Source organism: Panthera pardus, unplaced genomic scaffold (genome assembly GCF_024362965.1).
Source record: "Panthera pardus isolate Hobbes unplaced genomic scaffold, ASM2436296v1 HiC_scaffold_25, whole genome shotgun sequence".
Classification (NCBI taxonomy): Eukaryota; Metazoa; Chordata; class Mammalia; order Carnivora; family Felidae; genus Panthera; species Panthera pardus.
Window position 1 is genome coordinate 12,200,994 of NW_026526821.1, and position 22,126 is coordinate 12,223,119.

The window sequence follows — 22,126 nt, forward strand, 5'->3', positions numbered from 1 at the left end:
GAGGAGTGACCCTTCTCCGGGGGCTACTGGGAAGAAGAGAGGAAACCTGCCTGGAGGCACCCAGCAGTGAGAAACAGACACAGGGTTAGAATCAGACCTCCACCCGGACTCACAGCATTCACCTGTGCCAAGCAAGGAGCACTTGGCAACCTTTTGGACGAGCTCCGGTCAATTTCTCACGCCTTCGACCTGTCTGTTCCCCGACAAGAAACTGGCCTCGGAGAGGGTTTAGGTTTCCTGCACAAGGTTTCCCAGGGTGCAAACCGGTGGGGGAGTGAGTGGTGAGCCTGGGTTCCCCTTAGCACCCAGGGTGGTCTCTTGCAGAGCCACACGACCTAGAGGCTGGCACCCTAAGCACCAGGCGATCTTGGCAATGGCCACCATGCGCTTGAGCCCCTGCTGTGCTCCAGTCATTGGCTCTAACAGCAGTTGGGGAGGGGAGCTCAGAGCTGAATCCGGAGCAGCTCCTGCAACCCCTTCACTATATTCCTGAAGGCAAACACGGTAACCCCACCTGGCCCAGACACACGGGACAGAAATCTCCAGGCCCAGGGTGGGGACGGGGCCAGGAGGAGGAGGCAGGTGGAGACGGTTCAGGTAGAACGTGGGCCCCTCCCACCCCTCCCACCACATTCCCCCTCCGCCCCCACGTCACCCTCCCGTCTCCACCCCCTGCTCTATCCCCATCGCCCCTCCGTCCCCCCCCCCCCCAGTGCCTCCCTCCCTTCCCTTCCCTCCCCCCCCATAATCCCTCCCTCGCAGCACCCCCCCTCCCACCTCGCCCGCCCGCCCGCAGCTCCCCTCCGCTCCACCCCACATTTCCCAGCCCCTTTCCGAGCCCGAGGTGGGGGCCCGCGCCGCCGAGCTGGGGGAGGGGCTCCCCGAGAGCGCCCCGCCCCCCGGGACCCCGGCGCCGCCGTCGGGCCCGCCCCCGTCCCGCCGCGGCCGGGCCAGCGGGGAGGGAGGGTGCGCGGGCCGAGAGGCACCTGGGCGCCCGGAGCCCGCCCGCCGCCGCAGCGTCGCCCGCCCGCCCGCCGCCCGGCCATGTCCTGGGCCCTGCTCCTCGGGCTCCTGGCCGCGCTGCTGCTCCTGCTGCTGCTGAGCCGTCGACGCTCGCGGTGAGTGCCCTCGCCCCCCGCCCGGACAGAGGGGCGACCCCCGGGGTCCCGAGCCGCTCGTCCCTCCCCCACCGGCCGGCCCCTCGGGGCGAAGGGGCTCGACGCCCATCCGCCGCCCCACCCCGGGGGGGAGGACGACGGCCAGGCCGCGGGGGTGGGGGGGGGGCGGTGAGGCTCTGGTGGGGGCGGTGGAGGCCCGGGAAGTGGGCGACGGGGCTGGAGGACCCGGCAGACGGCCCCCGGTGCACACGCGCTCGGCTGGCACCTGCGAAGGGCTTTCTGGAGAGGGTCTCCGGGTGGGGGTGCGAGAAGCCCCCTCCTGGATCCAGCACCTACTTGAGCCAATCCCCAGGCCTTCTCGGTTTTCGGGGCGGGGGGGTCGCCTTGATCCTCACCCCATTACACAGATGGGCGAGTTGAGGCTGGGGAATGCAGAGCCCTGGAACCACTTTCCATGGGAGGCCTCCCTCCCCCACCTGGACGAGGGGGTTGGGGAAACTCGGATCTCCCAATGCTCTGGTCCAGAAAAGGGGTCTCCCTTCCCCTGAGACCCCACGGCCTGGGCAGGGTAGAACCCGCGCCAAACTTCTCAGCTTCCTAGTCCCAAAGGTTGTCCTGCTCCACTGAGAATCTGTGATTTAGGAGAAGGAGTAAATCTCATACACTTGAAATCAGTGCCGTGGCAGTGAGTCCTTTTTTTACAAAGTTAATTTAAAAAGTTAATCTGAGTTGCACATGGGATAGCTGAATGTATTTGACTTAAATATTTATCCCGTTATAGATAAGACTGAAGCCCTGCCCTTCCCTTCCCTTCCCTTCCCTTCCCTTCCCTTCCCTTCCCTTCCCTTCCCTTCCGACAATTCCAGACTTTTCTTGTTGATCAAGGCTACCGCATAGCGCGGCCAGAGCAAGGCTGGCGGGGAACCTTCCAGATTTTTTAAAAAGTATGCTTTTTATTTGAGACTGGTTTTATATTTGCAAGAAAGTTGCAAAGGTTGTACAAAGAGTTCCCAAAGACCCCTCATCCAGTTTCCCAAGGCCTCCCCATCCAGTTTCCGCCATTGTTAACATTTAACATTATCATGGTACATTCGTCAAAACTAAAAAGCCAACACTGGTCTGTTAAGATGAGCCAAACTCCAGACTTCATTTGTATTTCATCAGCTTTTCCATCATGTGCTCATTCTGTGCCAGGATCCAGTCCAGAATAGACACTGGCTTCTGTGATCCCTCTTTGGTGAGGTTGTAGGTAATACAGGGCACTGTGTGTGTGTGTGTGTGTGTGTGTGTGTGTGTGTGTGAAATGAGAGTGTCTGAAAATTCCAGAACTTTTCTGGAAACTTTTTATTTTTAAACAACAGGTTAGTTCAACTTCCAAACAGTAACCTTGTGATCTTTTTCTTTAACCTCCAGACACCTTCCCAGGTTAAATTTAAAACTATGTATTCGTTCATTTGCCTGAAAAAAATGAGGAAGAAAGAGGAAAAGTCCACAAATAAGTTCTTCTGTGAAGAAATGAATTATTCTTCCAAAGTTGTTAGGCTTTTGGGGAAACTCTGTCTAGGGATGTTTTCGGATCGCACATTTGCTTTTTTCACTGCAGGTTTTAGTTTTGATGTCCGTCCATGTTGCTGCGTGGAGATCTGATTCATTCTTTTGATTGTCTGTGTAGTATTTCATATTATGAATGAATGGCAAGTTTATTTTTTTCCTTTTTATTCCTGTCTCAACTGAGGGACCCTTAGGCTGTCTCTGTCTCCAGCGTTTTTGCTATTTCAGCCAATGTGCTGTGGTCTTCCTGTGAGGCCTCCTGCTCTGTGTCCCCCCCCCCCCCCCCCCCCCCCCCGCCCCAGCCGATGTGGTGGCTATAAGCTACGTGGGTTCTGGGAAGCAGGGTCCCTGGGTGCTCAGCGTGTGGAAACTCTCAGCCTCTAGGAACAAGAACAAATTGGGTAACCACTCTCTGCCTTAGTGTCTCAATCTTTAAAATGGGGATGCTGATGAGAATGGAACTTCTGGGTTAGAAGAAAGGCCAGTTAAACATTATTTTAGCAAATTCTTGCTGTAATCCAGAGAGCTAATTTATCTTTGAGGGTGAGTCGTTGATGTTTACACCTGGTGGCTTAGGAGGGTCAAAAGTGGGTCCTAGGTAGAAGTATGGGTTTGGGGTCACTGAGAGCTCAGGGGCAGTTAGTTGGGTGGACCCTGGGGAGACCCCACAGGCACCCCAGTTCAGGCCCCAATCTCATCTTCTTCTCCTCCCATCTCAGCAAGGGGCACTCTTGTTACTCCCAGTTTACAGAGGAGGAAACTGAGTCTCAGAGAAGCTAAGCAACTTGTGCGGGATCTGCCTGGATTACGCATCTGGGCCATAGGGATTTGTAATTCCCAGGAAAAATGAATTTCCATGCTTCCCACACATTTTATTTGTAATCTGAACGCTCAAAAGTCTTAGAACCACATGATGGTAAGATAGTAAGTTGTGGCTACTCCCAGAAGATTCTTTTTTTTTAATGTTTATTTATTTATTTATTCATTTTTGGGAGAGAGAGAGAGAGAGTAGGGGAGGGGCAGAGAGAGAGGGAGACAGAGAATCTAAAGCAGGATCCGCACCGTCAACACAGAACCCAATGTGGGGCTTGAACTCATGAACCGTGAGATCATGACCTGAGCTGAAGTCGGATGCTTAACCACTCAGCCACCCAGGCGCCCCCAGAAGATTCTTAAGGACAAATGATCAAGTGTTGGAAAAAGAGGTGGATGATGCTGATGCTGTGTAGACAATGAATCAAACAAGCAAGACCCCACACCTTCCTTTCTCCTCACTGACCCTTGAGGTAATGTTCATCACCCTATTTTACAGCTGAGGCCTAGAAGGGCTAAGCGACTTCCTTAGGGCCACACTGAAATTGTATTCCCCATCCAGTCAGTTCCAAAACTCATGCTTTTCTCAGTAAAAAGAAAAAAAAAAAAAAAAGGAACTTCAGTCAGTCAGCAAGTGTCTTTACCTCTAGCTTTTTTTTTTAAGTTAAAATTTTTAATGATGAAAAATTTCACCTATACAGAAAAATAAAAGAATAGTATAAGAACTCCCATGTAACCATCCCCTTATTTGATGGTTAACATTTTTACAAAAAATTACAGATCGGGGTGCCTGAGTGGCTCAGTCGGTTGAGCGTCTGACTCTTGATTTTGGCTCAGGTCGTGATCCCAGGGTCATGAGACTGAGCCCCTCATCAGGCTCCACACTAAGCATGGATCCTGCTTACGATTTTCATTCTCTCTCTCTCTCTCTCTCTCTCTCTGCCCCTCTCCCCCACTCTCATGCTCTCTCTCAAATTAAAAAAAAATTTTTTTAAATCCAGATGTTACAATATCTTTCCAGAAAATATTTCAGAATGCATGTCAAAAAAAAAAAAAAATGACAACCACAATTCTCTTATCCTACCTCAGAATACAAAAATGATTAATATTATGTAGTCTCCAGTCCAAATTCCAATTTTGGCAGTTACAGCAAAGATTTTTAAACCCGCCTGGGTAACCGTGAGTGTTTTCTCTTGGGAGAGGTGGTAAGCTGGAATTAGGAGACCTTGGGTCAGGAATTAGGAGTCTGACTTCTGTGCCACTGGGGCTGATGACCTGCATGTGGCTGTCAGAAACATCCTTCCTGCTGTCCTTTTGGGCCTTGGTTTGTCCACCAAGTCTCATGTAGCCGATCTCCCGTGCCCCGGCCACCCCACCGGGCTGCGTGTGTCTCTTTTCCTCTTTGGGCTTGTGTGTCTGGTCTAGAGAGCCTTGGAAGAACACTCCAGGTGTGGGGAGGTCACTGTGGCATCAGGCGACGGTTCCCGGTGGCTCAAGAAAAGATCTGGGCGCTTGCAGGGTACGGAGTTTCTGGGCACAGAAAATGTGCCTTGTTCCAACCCGCACTGACCAGAGGCCACCAAGTGGCGGCCCGAGGTTGGATGCAGCCCAGATGGGTCTGCTGTGTACCACACACAGCAAGAGGAGAAAGTTAGGGTGTTCCACGTACAAAACACCAGGTCTCCAGCTTCTCCTGCAAAATGCGACAATGGACCATCCCTTGCTGGGGACTCCATAGGAGAGCCCTCTCTCAGCCTTGCTGCCGTCCCCACCCCTCCTGTTGTCTCTCCAGTTTGCATCTGTTCTGTCACTCTGCTTGCCCTAACCATTCTCCTATGACGCTGAGAATTCTCCGAACCTTCTGTGTCAGTTACAAAAACAGGAAAACAAAAACTAGAGCAAAGTGGCCGCATGCTGCGTCTACGAAGTGGGAGGCAAGGAGTGGGGGAGGGGAAGAGGGTTAATGGCCGGCAGCTTGTGGGTGAACCCTGGGGAGGAATAGACGCTCAGGTTGCTGAAACCCTGCGGTCCCCCCCTATGAAATCCTTCCAGAGCCTGAGGCCCTGAGTTGAGTTGAAACTCCTGGACAGAGAGGTGAGGCAGTCCACTAACACGGCACAGCTAAATGATGCCGCTTCTGCTCAAACCAGAATGTGGACTGTGTGTATCGGGCACTTAACCTGCGTTGGGTCCCTTGACCCCTTTGGCAGACTCTGGCGGGTGGGGGGAGGGGCAGGTGCTGCTCTTTGAGCACCACCTGTATACACAAATCATTCGTCTGACACATAGTTATTAAACGCCTTCTCTGTGCCAGACACTGTTGTTAAGTGTTGGGGGTCAAGTGCCTATATTCGTGGAACTTCCGTCCAGTGTGGGTGTGATGCTTCAGGGCACAAAGCTGGGTGCTGCCCATCCTTAACCTTCTCCCCCACTTTGCAGAGGGTTGAGCGTGAGAGAGAGGCCAGGTGGCAAGGTTGGCCATGGAGTCTGTGAGTGGCGAGTGGGCAGTTTGGGGAGGGGCCCATGTGACGGGAAGTGGGGAATCAGAAAAGGTGTCTTGGCATCTGAAACCGGAGGGACAGGCTGTGTGGGCAGGAGCCGGGGATGAGGGGGTCCAGCCCTCCCTCCCTCCTCTCCAAGGGCCTGGCCGTATCTCAAAACAGTGAGGGTGTCCGTGGGCGAGGCTGGAGACCGCAGACCCCAAAATAGAGTCTCCTTCATCCCTGCTGGCTGACGGCTGAGTCACCCTGGAATGTGGCCTGGGCCCGAGCTGGATGCAGGGCCTAGGATCCAAGAGCCAGCCGGCTACATCGCGGGTCAGACTCCTGGGCTCCCAGCTTCCTGCCTTTGTCTGAGCCTCCTTGGGACTTTTCTGGGGAAAGATGAAAGCTGCCAGAAATAACACCTGGCTCACCGGGGAGCTCTGGCCGCAGCCTGGACAAAGAGCAGGGAAAGGAAGCCATAGCCCCTGCTCATACCCCCAAAGGTGTCTTAGAGGAAGAAGCCCCCCGTCCTGGAAGCGGGGGAGTCGGATGCTAGCTTCACCTCCACTTCCGTTGTCACGCTCCTGGATGATCTGTGTTGTGACTTTTTAAAAGCATAACCACATCACTTTCCAGCCCCCCCTTCCAACCCTCCGGGGGCTCCCCATCATACTGGGCATGGAAACCTGATCCTAGCTGCAGGTCAAATCCTGCCTCTCACCCCTACAGTCCACTCCAGCCACACTAGTGCCTGCTGTCTGGAAAGCCCCCCACCCCAGGGCCCTTGCACTCGCTGTTCCCACTGCCTAAATTCCTTCTCTCCCCACTCTGGTGCTCCACTCCCTTCTCATCCTGCTGGTCTTTGCTCACATGGCACCTCCACAAGGAGGCCCTCCCTGACCAGCCCTTGTCACCTAGCTCTCTTTTTTCTTTGCTGAGATATAATTCACACACTATAACATTTACCATTTAAAAACATTTCCTAAATGTTTATTTATTTTTGAGAGAGAGAGGCAGAGCACAAGTAGGGGAGGGGCAGACAGAGAGGGAGATACACAATCTGAGGCAGGCTCCGGGCTCCGAGCTGTCAGCACAGAGCCTGATGCAGGGCTCGAACTCATGAACCGTGAGATCATGACCTGAGCCGAAGTCAGACGGTTAACCGACTGAGCCACTCAGGTGCCCCTACATTTACCATTTTAAAGTATACAATTCAGGGGCACCTGGGTGGCTCAGTCAGTTAAGCGTCTGACTTCAGCTCAGGTCAGGATCTTGCAGTTGGTAGGTTTGAGCCCCACATCAGGCTCTGTGCTGACAGCCTAGAGCCTGCTTTGCATTTTGTGTCTCTCTCTCTCTGCCCCCCCCCCCCCCGCCACTCTCTCTCTCTCTCTCTCAGAAATAAATAAACATTAAAAAAAAGTATACAGTCAGTGCTTTTTAGAATATTTGTAGGGTTGTGCCGCCCTCACCACTGCCTAACTCCAGAATATTTTTTGTCATTCCCCAAAAGAAGCCTGGAAACCTGCCTCCATAAGCAGTCACTCTGTATTCTCCCTCGAGCTCTGGCAACCACTAATCTTTCTGCCCCTCTGCATGTGCCTTTTCTGGACATTGCGTAGAAGTCGATCACCCAAGAGGTGACCTCTGTGTCTGGCTTCTTTCACTCGGCATATAATGGTTTTAAAGTTCTTCCACACTGTAGCATGAATCAGTCATTCCTTTTTATGGCTGAATAATCTCCCACGGCATGAACGTACCGTATTTTGTCTGTCCACTCATCAGTCAGCGACATCTGCATTGGGTCCATCTTTTGGCCACTATGACTAATGCCACTGTGAGCAGCAGTGTGTTGCTGGGTTGTGTGGTAACTCTTAGATTTTCAGGGACCTGCCAGGCTAGTTTCCACACGAGCTGCACCGTTTACATTCCCACCAGAACTATATGCGGATCCCCATTTCTCCACATCTTTGCCAACAGCGACTATTTCTTTTTTTAGAGGAGAGCCATCTTCGTGTGAAATGGTGCCACACTGTGGCTTTGATTTGCATTTTTTCCCCAGTGCCTCACGATGTCGAGCGTCTTTTCATCTGTTCACCGGCCATTTGTGCATCTCCGTCAGACAACTGTCCATTCACCTCCTTCGTGCATTTAAAAATCGGGTTATTTGTCTTTTCATTGTTCACTCGTAGCTCCTTTAGTTTCTTTATCACGCTTGTCACTCTCTGAAATGATTTTGCTTTTTTTTTTTTGCTTTTGTCTGCCTTCCCCTTATTAGTATGTAAGCCCCATGAAGCCAGGCACCTTGCCTGTCCCGTTCACTGCTGTAACCCCAGCACGTGGAGCAGTGCCTGCTTCCCAGTTACTATTCGGTGAGCGAGTGAGAAGACAAGGGATGGCTTGCTATTCACCAGACGGGGAGCTCTCTGCATGCCTGTGGTTCTGATCGTTCTACGACAAAGATAGGGGTCCTAGCCTGGGTTTAAGGACCTCCCAGGGGTCCACCATGAGCAGCGGTCTTGCTATTTGAGGCCCACTTCGTGATCATGATTAGCTCTCCCTAGCGAACAGCCCCTCCCCCAGAGGATGGTGGGGCAGGGGCAGCCAGGGGTCAGTGATGAGGACGGTCCTTCTGCTACCCTTTGCCACTCAATCACTCAACCGTGTCTCCAGTCTCATCCTTTCTCTGTGGGCATGGCAGGGGGTGTGAGATGACCAAAGCCCTGTCCACGCTGGCTCAGGCAGAGAACTCTGTGTCCTTGTACTTCTGGGTTCTAGAAAGCTCTCCCACCCACAGGGAAAGCCCACCTCGATTGGATTCCCTAAGATGTACCAACATCAACTGGTCACCCAGCTTCTCCTCTTGGCCCCCTGCAGTCTCTCCTCTACTCAGCCGCCAAAAGGATCCTGTAAAAACTTAAGTCAAATCATGTCCCTGTGCAGCTCGAAGCTCTCCCATGGCTCCCACCTCATGCAGGGAAAAAGTTAAAAGTCCTCACAGCTGCCTCCAAGGCTCTGCATGGTCTGACACCTGTTCCTGCTCTGGCCTCAACGTCTCCTGTTCTCCTTGGTCCCTCCACTCCAGCCATACTGGCCTCCTTACTGTTCGTGGAACACGCCAGGCATGATCCAGCCTTAGGGCCTTTGCACTTGTTACTTCTGCCTGGCAGGCTCTTTTTCCAGATAGGGTTCCTTCCCTCACCACCTTCAGGTCTTTCTCCAATGTCCCAGGGAAGCCTTCTCTCCGCTGAAAAGTCATACCCCATGCCCTACACTCTTTTTCTTCTTCCCTACTTTATCAAATAGTGATAAGTACTATGGCTTCTGCAGGCGACCTGGTGAGCCTCCTCTGGACGTGGGCAGTATCCCGTGGTTGGGCCATGCCTTGGAATTTGGAAAAGATGCTGCCAGCTTCCTCACCAGGATGAAGGAGAAGCATGGTGATATATTTACTGTAAGTGCCTCATGTGCGTCGAGGGAGGGAAGGGGGTGAGCAGGTGGGCCTGTCGTCTGGTGTTCACTGATTCCTTCTATATCCTTCCATACCCTAACCTACCATCCAGTGGTCTTGCCAATTTTCCATCCATTTTCCCATCCAGCTGTACAGCCAACACTGAGTAACATCCATTCCTTCTTCCCAGCATCAAGTGATGCAGTCATTCAGTGTCTATGAAGTTCTTGTTCGTCCATCCAACTGACCTCTATCCATCCACTCAACTTCCATCTATCCAGCATCCATCCATCCAAACAACCACCACACCCATCCACCTTCAGGTATCCTTTTGGGTTCCACCCATCCCACATTCGTCCTTCGGTCCTTTTCCCCAGCATCCACTTAGCCTGCTGCCACATGTTCCCAACATTCGTCCACACTTTCAGCTTCCATCTAACCTCCTCATCCATTCATCTTTCCATCCAACGTACATTCAGTGATATCCTTCCATTTACCCAACAATCCATCCAGTGGCATTTCTTCTTGGATTTTGGCCTACATTTTATAAGAGAGTTCGAGTAACATGGCTCCCAGATCACACTTGGAAACAGGGCCAAGGCAGTTGCGTGGGTGTTGAGAGTTGTGTGACCACTCCCCCACACAGACATTTGAGGGAAAATTCCCTTTCCTTTGTTAATTACAGGATTACAGCTCTTTCTCTTTTCCTTACCTTCTTGGGCAGCAGGTTACATTGAGGGCTCGGCCTCCCAAAGAAGTGGGTATTTCTGGCCCATTCGCTAGCATTTATCCAACAGCATCCACTCATCTAGCCACCTGTTCTATCCAGTCTCTCCACCCATGATACGCACAACACCCATTTGCTGCCTTCTGTGGGCAGACTCTCTCCCGGATGCTGAAGATACGACAGTAACCAAGATAATGATGGCAGGTGCTGAAGAGTGAGGTGGTTGAGAGCCCGACGTTTTCTACCGAAAAATGCTGAATGCCAGTCCTTTCTCTACTGTGTCTCAGCTGTGTGATCTTGAGCACATCCCCCGCCTTCTGTCAGCCTCAGTTTTCGGCTCTAAGTGGTCCCCACGTCACAGACAGTCGTGAGGAGTGGATGGGAGAACACTGTCTGTGAAATGTCAGGTCCTGGCACAGGGTAGGCCCCTGACCACTGAGAGCTCCTGTCCTTGATGGCATTTCTCCTCGCCTCGTCCCTGCTGACTTCCCACAGGTGCTGGTGGGGGGCAGGTATGTCACTGTCCTCCTGGACCCCCACTCCTATGACACGGTGGTGTGGGAGCCTCGCACCAAGCTGGACTTCCACGCCTATGCTGTCTTCCTCATGGAGAGGATTTTTGACCTGCAGCTCCCACATTACAGCCCCAGTGATGAAAAGGCCAAGATGAAACCGTGAGTGGCTCAAGGTGGCCCCTGTGGGTGGGCGGGGGAGGGCGTGACCTGCTTCTGCCTGCATAGCCCAGGTGCTGAGTGGCTTGAGTTTGTGTCCACACCAGGTGTCCGGTGAAGACATTTGTTTTGAGAAGACAGACACAAAGGAAACCAAAAAAAACCAAAAAACAAACAGCCCCAAAGAATTGGGCTGAAGAAAGGCCCTTCTCGTCTTTACTTCTTTTAGGAGACAGGTCTGATTTCAGTAGGAGGAGCCCAGGGTTTGGGTCAGCCAGACCGAGAGTCAAATCCCGGCTCCCCCACTTCCTAGCTGTGTCACTTGGGGCAAATCCCTTGCCCTCTCTGGGCCTCTGTTTCCTCGTGTGAAAGGAAGGGAGGTGGGCGGGGGGGCTAATAGTTTCGAGCCCATCCTCTGTGGTCTCATTAGTCTTCATGACAATGCTGGAGGGTGAGTAACTTACAGCCCCACTTTATGGATGAGGACACTGGGGCTCGGAGAAGACTTGCCCGAGGTCACACAGCGAGGAAGTGATGTAGGTCCTGAAACATAAAGAATAATTATATCAGCATGAGGACGTGTGGGCACATGTACTCTGCATTCATTACTTCTGCAAATATCTGAGGACTTTCTATACACTGGTCTAGATGCAGGGGGCCCAGAATGATGCCAACCACAATTTGAAGATGCCAGTCATATGCCGGGTGTTTGATAGGAACACTTACATCTCTGTGCAATCGATCTACCTCAAGAGGTAGATATTTTTATCCTCGTTTTACAGGTGAGGAAACACACTCAGGAGTGAAGTGACGTGCGTGTTCCATCACTGGTAAATGGCACAGCTGAGATTTGAACCCAGGTCTGCAGACTCCAGCTGAGATGCTGAGGAAATAAGACAGTGTGTGCATCCCTAGAGTTCGTGCAGTCTGACAGGAATCCTTAGTGATCTGTCTCCAGGAAGGGTGGCCTCCTGGGGTTAGGAAAAGTCTCTAGAAGACTGGGTTTTGCAGGGCTGCTAAAGCTGAGGAAAGGCCAGAGTATGAGGTGAATGCTGATGAGAGGAAGTACCCAGTCTGAACTTGGCTCTGTGGGATGGCCGCTAGGAGATTTCTGAGCCCAAGTGTCCTAGGTCCTGGCATTCTAGGGGGACCATTAGGTCCCGTTAGCAATAAGATTCCTTGGTTCGCTGCATTCTACCCCACTACCCAAGGAGGACCCCACTTTCCTCCAGTGTCTGCCCTAAGAGTTTCTGGAAATTTCTCCTAAGCCCGCACGTTGTCTACTGGGCGTGGCTCCTGCATCTGTTAAGGGCTACTGTCTCCATCAAGTGCTTGGAGTGGGGTCTAGGGAACAGCTACATCAGGGTCACTCAGGATTGTGTCCTACCTGGCAATCATTGGTCAGGGGACACTTTATCCAAACAGGTGTGCCTAACTTTGGGTCTCAAGGAGGAAGGGTCGGCCTGCTGTTTCTCTCTCTTCCAGATGTCTTTGGGTTCCTTATCCAAGCTTGTGTGCCCCAAGGAGGGGCAGACTGTCACGGTTAGGAATTCAAGACTCTGTGGCTGGGTGACCTTGGGAAAGTCACGTTCCTCTCTTGTCCCTGAGTTTCTCTGTCTGTAAAATGGGTGTCATAACCGCAACTGTGATTCCCTAGAGTTGTCAAAAGATGAAACAGGATCATGGTGCTTAGCACCGTGAAGAGTAACTGTCACTGTCATTGATGATGATATTAATAGTAATACCATCGTGGTTAAGCCAGTTGTCCGCAGGCCCCCGTTGCCAGCGGGGCCCTGGGGCCCTGGGACCCTGAGCTTTGGGAATAGGGGCGCCTGTGTGCATACGTTTCCCACTGGAAGCTGTGCTCTTACTTTGTTTCCTGCCCCAGGACTCTCCTCCACAAGGACCTCCAGGCGCTCACGGAAGCCATGTACACCAACCTCCGCACTGTCCTGCTGGGGGATGCCACAGAAGCGGGCGGTGGCTGGCATGAGATGGGTCTCCTCGATTTCTCCTACAACTTCCTGCTCAGGTGAGCCGGTGCGGCTCCCCTCGTCGGGAGTGGAGCCCAGCACTCTGCACCCGGCTCAGCCGTTAATAGTGGCCACGGGAACCATGAAGACTTTGTGGGTGGGGAAGCAGTTTGGGACACTCAGAAGCAAAGACTGCAAGATGACCTTTCGTGTCTGGGACCCCAGGCGTGCACCTGGCTCAGGCTGTGAGTCGTAAAGGAGGCTCAAGTCAGGAAAAGGGGCCTTGCCAGCTGTCCAGAGAGGGAGTAGCAAAACAAGGTTTCAGAGACCATCTTTTCCTGTAGTTTCCAAACCTTAGACTTCACGGACCAGGAAAACAAAACGTTCGGGAGGCCAACCCAGGACTTCAACTTTTTATCAGAACTCGTAAACTTATAGTAAAAACTGCACTAACGTTCCTTCCTTCAGGAGGCCCAGACACTATTCCAGGGCACTGGACGTACAGCAGGGGAAAGACAGACAATAAACTGAAACTCACCGGGCTGACGCTCGTTGGAGAGACCGATAATAAACCAGTAAATAAAGACAGTTATGTCAGAGAGTGACAAATACAGAAAACGGAGATCCGCAGATGGGTTGATTGTGTCTGGGGAGCTCTTTGAACCAGGCTGAAAGTAAGGGCTTCTCTGCGGGTCTGGCCTCAGAGTTGGGAGCTGGCCACAAGTAGGCGGTAGGACCAGCAGGTGCAGAGTCGCGGAGGTGGGAGGAAGCTTGGGCAGCGGGCCACTGTGGCTGAGCGCAGCGAACCCAGGCAGTGGGGTTAAGATGAGTCAGAGCCCTTGCGGAAACCGAGTCTCACAGAGCCGCGAGGCCGTGAGAGGCTTTGGAGTACATTCTCAGTAAAATGAGTGACAGCGGGGTTGGGGGGGCGGGGGGGAGGGTTAAGCAGGGGTCTGACGTGATTGGACTTGGGTTTCACAGCTCTCTCTGGCTGTGGACAGAGGCTAACCTGAGGTGGGTGTGTGGCAGGAGAGGCAGGAGGGCCCGCTGGGAGGCTGTTATAGTCACTCAGGTGAGAGACCGGGGGCCTGGACCCAGAGGTGACGGGGAGATGGCAACAATGGGGTATTTCTGGGGGACAGAGCTGACGGGACCTGCTGAGGATTTGATTGGGGCCGTGGGGGGGAGGGGAGCGGGGGTGCAGGCTGTGAGTGGGGAGAGGAATAAGGATAGCCCGCTGACTGCTGCTGCTGCCGTTAGCTGGCCAGCATCTCATAAACCACAGCTCATTTCAGCTGCTTCAAAAAAATTGGAGACACAGTTTCAGAATAAAGGAGAGGCATTTGCTGCCACATATGGGGACCCAGGCACATTCGGGACAGCTACGTATGTGCACGCAGTGTGGGCTCAAGGGGTGTAAACGCATTTCGCCCTCACAACCCCTCTCCGAGGCTGGGACTGTACAAACCCCGTTTGAGAGATGCAAAAGCCGAGGCCGGGAGAACCTAAGGCATTTGCCTCGAGTCCCGTCGCGGGGGTCCTGGCAGGGCTGTCCGCAGAGCCCACGCTTTCCAGCACGACCTTTGATGTGTCGGTGGCCCACGTTTTTTCTCCTGTCCCCCTGGAGTGGCGCACACACCATCAAGGGCTGTAATTCATCTGGGTGACGCTGGTCTGGTCCACCCTGTCCTCGTGTGATGGGGACACCGAGGTCCAGAGAGGAGCAGCTAAAACCAGTCCGCAAGTTCCCAGCAGGGCATCTCCCACGTCTCCTGGCTCCCGTGGCCCCGTGTCCTTCTCTGAGAGAAGCAGTGAGAGAGGAAAAGCTGTGGCATCAGGGGAAGTGGGGACAGTGGGGTGGTGGCTGGGCTGTCTAGGCCCCTGGCAACAGCGGTGTGTGTGTGTGGGGGGGGGGTGGGGGGTCAGATGTAAATGGACCCCTGTGTCTTCAGGGTCTGAGGCCTGGCTGGGCTGGAGCTCCTGTTTCCTGGCTTGGTGGGCTTGGGCCTTCTTGGTGCCGTCCGCGGCCCCTGGGACAGGAAGGGGATGAATGGGTTGGATGACAGGAGGTGCGGGTTCATGTAGCCCCAAACCATGAGATGCCACCACTTAAGCCCCCCAACCTGTCCTATGGCACCCCTGCCTTGCTCAGAGTCCCATCCAGAGTTCTAACCCGGGCTGCAGGATCCTGCGTGATCTGTCCCGGCCCAGCACACTCCCACCCCAAGGGCTTTGCAGTTTCTGTTCCCTTGCCTGAGAATGCTGTTCCCTACATGTCTGCATGACTCTTGCCTCACTTCATTCCCATCTCAAGTGTCACCTCAGAGAGGCCTTTCCTGACCTCCCCCCACTTAGTCTGAGAGCCCTCTCTTTACCCAGCTCTAGTCCAGGCCTATTCTTCTTCATGGCTCCTGGCGCCACCTATAGGTCACATGGTGTTAACACATGACGATTTATTCTATCTCCCGCCAAGTTCTGTGTCACTTAGAAGTGCAGGTGGCCTTGGGAAGGGCCTTCACTTCCACAGTGTGAAACCTCGTTGCCTTCTTGGGTTTTGCTGGGGTTCTGGTGGTTTCGTTTCATTGCATATTTTTCATAGAAATATATATATACAGGGAAATGGTTCTCTGCTTTAAGGAAAAAACCAGCACAAATGGGACCAGAGACCACAGGGCCAGCTGACTCAGCTTGTTCCTGGATAAAGGAGCGGCTGTGACTCCTCTGCTGTCCAGGGTTGGCAGGCGGGACCACAGGCTCCCAGGGGCCCAAATTCTCTCCGTTTTCAAGATGAGATGAGGGGGAAATTAAGCTTTTGTGTGGTTCCCCAATTGTTCAGTTTGTTCATAGGAAAATTCTATTAACCAAACACAACATGTTGGTGGATGAATCGAGTTTGTGAGCTACACCTTTCCAGCTCTGCCTTAAGGAAACTGAGGGCACTGGTGTGGAGAAGAGGGACCCAGGGCCTTACGTGACCTGGGGAGCGGCGGGAGGTGGGGTGGGATTCCTTCTGTGCTGATGCAGAGACGCATGTACGACCCCGGGAGGTTCAGCTGTTCTGAAGGAGGGGTTGCTGCCTTAGTCCAGTGGGCTGGGCAGGTCATGAGCTCTGCATCTCTGAGCCCCTCCCCACCCTTCACCGCCACATTCCAGCCGGCTTTGTCTGTCCGCACCTCTGAGCCCCAGCTGGTGTATCACTCGTTCGCCTGAGTCTGTTGCCTGTTGTCTATGTTCCGCACTAGAGGGTCCACTCCCTGAGGGCCTGAGGGTTTTGTCTGTTTTCTCCACTGCTGACTCCCTGGCCCAGAACAGTCCAGGCAGAAAGTAGGAAAGGCAGGTGGTTATTAGCTGTATGCATGAAGAAAAGCTTGTAGGCCACCGTGGGAGGGTTTGGCCAGAAGCGTCCAAGGAGGACCCCCCTGACCCGCCATTCGCCTCCCCCAGAGCCGGCTACCTGACTCTGTACGGAGTCGAAGCTCTGCCACGCACCCGTGAGAGCCGGGCCCAGGACCGCACCCACTCAGCCGATGTCTTCCACACCTTCCGCCAGCTCGACCTCCTGCTCCCCAAACTGGCACGTGGCTCCCTGTCAGTGGGTAAGCACCGTGGGGACCCTGGTGGGCGGTGGGGCAGACAGAGGGACCCAGAGGGGGAGCCCACACTCAAGCTGAAGGCTCACAGGCAACATGGGCGGAAGGACATTCTCATGCCCTGGGCAGCAGTGAGATCCCTGTCACCGGGCATATGCAAGAGTACAGTGGTAGGAGGCAGGGCTTGGGCCCGAGCTGGGGTTCCTGGTAGATGCGGTACATCCAGAGTGGGGCCTGGGGACCTCGTTGTGCGTTATTTTTATTATTTCCTATTTTTAAAGGTTTCATTACTTTTTTATGCTGAGGTATGATTTTCATGCAGGAAAGCACCCAGGTCCTAAATGCACGGCTGAGAGGTGAATCTAAATACTTCGTGTCCTTCCCAGTCAATACCCACCACGCAGAGGGAGCCGCCATATTGGTTCCTGTCGCCTGGGATTAGTTTTACCTGTTTGCGAATTTCCCATAAATAGAATCACGCAGCATGTGTCCTTTCGTGCCCGGCTTCTTTCACTCAGCCTCTTGTCTGGTGGCCGTGTGTATCAGTCGTCTGTTTCCCCACGGCATAGCATTTCAGTAGAGTAGTCTGTCTGTCCATCCCCTGGTGGAGGGATGTGTGGGTCGTTCCCAGTTTGGGGCTGTTGTGAATCGGGCTTCTGCGAACCTTCTTTGTACCTGTCTCCCATGGCACACCTGCCTTCACCTCTCTGTTATCAGCCGTCCGCTCTTCTGGCCTTGATCTTGCACACTGAAGGAACCGTCCGGCCGCGTAGCATTCTCCCTGAACTCCCCATCTGGAGTATTTCAGCTTGGGTCTGTGGAAATCCACCCCACTTACTTTTGTGGCTACAGAGGGAGCTCGGTGTTGGTAAAGAGGTTCCGGCAGGATTCAGTGCACAGGGGCCATGCGAACCACTGGGCTGCACTCTTCTTCTGGCCACTGTGTCCCAAACTTCTCTCGTGAGAAGAAGCCTCTCGGCCCTTGTTAATAATACAAGCCCCCAGATCCCTCCGGTCCACTTGAATCCAAGTCTCCAGGGAGGTCGGGAAACTGCATGTATTCTAAGTGGCACAGGAAGGCTGAGAAGTCGTGTGTATCCTGGACTCAGACATTTGCAGCGAAATCTGGATTCAGATGCCTACTGTGGGGCTTCTGAGCTGATGATTTGGGGCAAGTCACTGGTCTTTTTTTTTTACCCCAGATCCTTTCTCCAGAGGGGCAGTTGAAGGGAGTGATTGATACATGCTCCGCTCAGATGGCTTGAGGTAGTTTACGGGCTCCTATATAGTGTCCCTGTGCCTCAGCGATCTCATCTGTAAAGTGGGGAGAACAATAGGATCTTCCTGCAGGGTGACTGTTGGGAATGGCTGAGGTAATAAGAAAAAACACTTCTCTGTTGAACACTTTCTTTTTAAAAAAAAAATTTTTTTTAACGTTTATTTACTTTTGAGACAGAGAGAGACAGAGCGTGAACGGGGGAGGGGCAGAGAGAGAGGGAGACACAGAGTCGGAAGCAGGCTCCAGGCTCCGAGCCATCAGCCCAGAGCCCGACGCGGGGCTCGAACTCACGGACCGCGAGATCGTGACCTGAGCTGAAGTCGGACGCTTAACCGACTGAGCCACCCAGGCGCCCCATGTTGAACACTTTTTAGGTGCCAGATACCAGGTTAACTGTGGTCTCATTCAGTGCTCACAACAGCTTATCACCCCATTTCCTTTATTTATGTAGTTTTTAAAAACCACACTTTAGCCCATTAGATTGTTTAAGAAGGAAACCTTCTCGTGATTAACAATGCAAAGATGCTGGCATATATCCCTTCACACTGTTTCGTAGGAATGCTCGGTTTTACGGAGACAGAGACACGTATCTAGGGTGTCACTGGGTGTATTTTAAGAAGGAATTATATCTATTATCTGCAGCTTGGGTTTTTGTTTAACCTAACAACGTAGCTGTGTATTCTTCCCTGTCAATACAAGTATCTTCTAGTGGTATTAGCCAATGCAATTAGATAAGAGAAATCAATTACTGGCATAAGAATGAGTAAAGAAGGGATGCCTGGGTGGCTCAGTGGGTTAAGCGTCTGACATTAGCTCAGGTCATGACCTCACGGTTCTTGAGTTCGAGCCCCGCGTCGGGCTCTGTGCTGACAGCTCAGAGCCTGGAGAGCCTGCTTCGGATTCTGTGTCTCCCTCTCTCTCTGCCCCTCCCCCACTCATGCTCTGTCTCTCTTTCTCTCTCAAAAACAAATAAATGTTAAAAAAAATTTTTTTTAATGGGTAAAGAAGATGTAAGACTATCCCTGTTTGCAGAAGATCTGATACCGTGCTGGGAAAACCCCAGGAAATCCATGACAGAACTAACTCAAGTGAAAAAGACTGGCAGAGTAGAAGGATATAAAATCAGCACGCAGAGAATTGAGTCATCTTTGCAGCTCTTGCATGTCAGCATTGAGGCAACCATCCCCTTCCAGTGGATACTTATAATTGTTTCCTTTTGTGTGTGTGTGTGGCTACTTTAGTATTTCATTGTATTTGTATCTTTGCTACCATCTGGTGATTTTATTCCTCTCGACACTTTCCTGGAAGTGGGTTTGCCGTGTCAGAAGGCATACACATTAAAATTCTTGTTAGCTGCTGCCACATCATTTCCAAAACCATGGAGCAATTCATACGCCTGCCCGAAGGGAAGGAGTCTGCTCATTCCCCCACCAGATGTTATCAGTCTTTGCATTTGTTTGCCAATCTGATGGGCAGAGGCAGGTAACTTGTTGTTCTAATTTGCATTTCCCCACAGCCTTGTCAACAAACAGTTATCAGATTTTAAGACCTTGCCAACCTGATGGACAAAAAAGGGCATCTGGCTTTATGGGCATTTCCCTGATCGCTGTGATGGAACAGCTTTTCGTGTGTCACTAGCCATTTGCTTTTCCTCTCTGCGGGTTACCTCTTATCATCCTTTTAGAGACAATTCATGATCTTATTGAACCATCAATGCTAGAAGGTTGATATTATTATACCCATTTTGCAAGTAAGGAACCAGGCCCAGACAGATGAAGTCATTTGTCAGGGACACACAACTGTTAGGAGGCAGACCCCGCAAAAGGAAAAACTTGGTCTGATTGCAAAATCCTGTGTGTAAAGCACCTGGCACCTCCCAGCATCGGTTGCTTCTCCAGGAAAGAGTGGTTTCTCCATTGCTCATTCATCCATCCATACCCACGCTATTATAGGGGACCCTGGGTCATTCAGGGAGCCGCCCTGGGCTGGGTATAGGAAAGCTGCATTTCCCAGTGCGGGCAGCAGGTGGCAGTGTTGGGGAAGGTTTCTCATCTTGGGGCTGGACAGATGGACAGCTGCCCTCAGACTTTGTTGGGCTTGTGAAGAGGGCAGCTTCTTTGGAAGAGTGATGTGGCAGAACCTGCCAAAACAGAAATGCTCATTCCCTCGAACCTGAACTTCTACTACTAGGAATTATCCTACAGCAGTGCTTGTACACATCTAAAGATGCACAAAGATCCTCATTGCCCGTTGCTTATAATAATAGCAAATGCTGCAGACAGCCTGTAGGTCCACCCGTGGGGACTGATGAAATAAGTTATACATTCACATAAAGGAAAACAGCAACCGTCAAGTAGAACGGGATATACCAAAACCATGAGAAGAGTGGGTATATTGTGGGATTTTTTAGTTTATTTTTTTTCCAGTTTCATTGAGAAATGATTGACACACGACACCATGTAAGTTTAAGGTATACAGCATGATGACTTGACTTACATATATTGTGCAATGAGCACCACGGTAAGTGTGGTTAACATCTTTGTTTTCTAAGCCTGTGGGAACATTTGCTTCCTAGAAGGCTGAGATGGGATGGAAATGCCCGTTTGAACTCTTAGAGATGCTTTCTTTCTTTTTCTTACTTTTTTTTTTTTTTTTTTTTTTGCCACATGGATACATTATTTCTCCTCCACTATTAAAATTATAAACATTTTGGGGCACCTGGGTGGCTCAGTTGGTTAAGTGTCTGACTGTTGTTGATCTTGGCTCAGGTCATGATCTCATGGTTCATGAGATTGAGCCCCACGTTGGGCTCTATGCTGACAGTGCAAAGCCTGCTTGGGATTCTCTCTCTCTCCCTCTCTCTCTGCCCCTCCCCTGCTCTCACTCTCTGTCTCTCCAAATAAATAAATAAACATCTAAAAGCACCATTTAAAACAAATGTATAAACATATTTTAAAAGAAAATTGACCCTTTGGGGGATGCTTAGATCACAGAGTCTGGTGCTTCTCATATAGGAGGGAATTGGGGGCAGATAGAGCCCCAAGCTAAATACACTGCTTTCTGCAACATTCGTTTTACTAAATTATTTGGGAGGGGCGTGTTTTCTTTGAATATTGTTTTGGGAAGAAAAGCATCCTTATAATAAAGAATGACAGAGTCTAGGGGTGCCTGGGTGGCCTGGTTGGTTGGGTGTCTGATTGTTGATTTCAGCCCAGGTCATGATCTCGCAGTTCGTGGGATCGAGCCCTGCATCTGACTCTGTGATTGGGCTCTATGCTGTTGGTACAGAACCCACTTCAGATCCTTTGTCCTCCTCTCCCTCTGCTCCTCCTTTGCTCATGTTCTCCCCCTCTCTCTCAAAAGTAAACATGAAAGAGAAAGAAAGAAAGAAAGAAAGAAAGAAAGAAAGAAAGAAAGAAAGAAAGAAAGGAAAAAGAAGGAATCACAGAGTCTAATGCAAAAATCTAATGCATTTTATAGGGAAAAGACAGGACTTTAAATTTTTTTTTTAATGTTTATTTTTGAGACAGAGACAGAGTGCGAGTGGAGGAGGGGCAGAGAGAGGGAGACACAGAATCCGAAGCAGGCTCCTAGTTCAGAGCTGTCAGCACAAGAGCCCGAGGTGGGGCTCGAACCCGAAAACACAGGACTTTAAAGATATGTCCCTCTCTGGACTCTGCCCAGGTTTCTAGGGCTCAGAGGGGCTTCTGAGGAAAAACTTGAGAGGTACTCAACTCTGGGCCCCTCGTTTTACAGATGGGAAGACTGAGACCCAGTGGTGGACAGGGCCTTGGCCAAGGCCACACAGCATGGGAGGTCTGGAATTTGAACCTGCAATGCAATTACTAGTTACACAGGCCTGGGAGTTCTGATTCACAGCACTGAGTCATTACACTGGGGCTGATAAAGAATACTTAAGAATAATGGCAAGAATGTAGCAAGCATGACATGCTAGGCCCCTACCAGTACCAAGTGTGTTCTGTGTTTTTATATCCTCCTAGTGATCCCATGAGCTCGGTTGCCCCCATTTTACAGATGGGGAGGTCGAGGCTCGGAGATCCAAAATCTTTGCAAAAGATGACCTTTCTAGGAAGGGACAGAGCTAGGATTTCTACCAGGGTCTCTGGCTGCCAACTGTGTGTTCTTTATTTCACATATTATTATTATTTCCTAAGTATAGAAACAATACATGAATATATTCTCCATGGAATCACTCTCTGTTTTCTAAGTTAACACATTCAATTTCTGCACAACCCTTTGTGTGGGTACTTCTGTTATCCCAGTTTACAGGTTTGAAAACTGAGGAGTTGTGAGGTGGGGTGGGTTTTTGTTGTTGTCGAATTGCAAGAGTTCTTTACATATTTTGGATCCTAGACCCTTACCAGATCTATGATTTGCAAATATTTTCTCTCATCCTGCTCATTGTCTTTTCATACTGTGTTACTTTTTAAAGTCATCCTTAGAAGCTGTGTT

At 51.5% G+C, this 22,126-nt stretch overlaps 1 protein-coding gene across 2 annotated transcripts in view; it reads left to right on the plus strand.

Moving 5' to 3' along the window:
- Positions 1–923: 923 nt before the first annotated feature.
- Positions 924–22,126, plus strand: part of PTGIS (prostaglandin I2 synthase) — a 40,416-nt gene continuing 19,213 nt past the window's right edge. The window contains exons 1-5 of one of the 2 annotated variants that reach the window (XM_053890155.1): positions 924–1,118; positions 9,293–9,416; positions 10,636–10,814; positions 12,700–12,843; positions 16,229–16,380. In XM_053890155.1, the coding sequence (XP_053746130.1) occupies positions 1,045–1,118; positions 9,293–9,416; positions 10,636–10,814; positions 12,700–12,843; positions 16,229–16,380 (673 nt within the window). In that variant the 5' untranslated portion in view covers positions 924–1,044. The remainder of the gene's footprint in view (positions 1,119–9,292; positions 9,417–10,635; positions 10,815–12,699; positions 12,844–16,228; positions 16,381–22,126) is intronic. The other variant, XM_053890154.1, reaches the window with a different exon arrangement.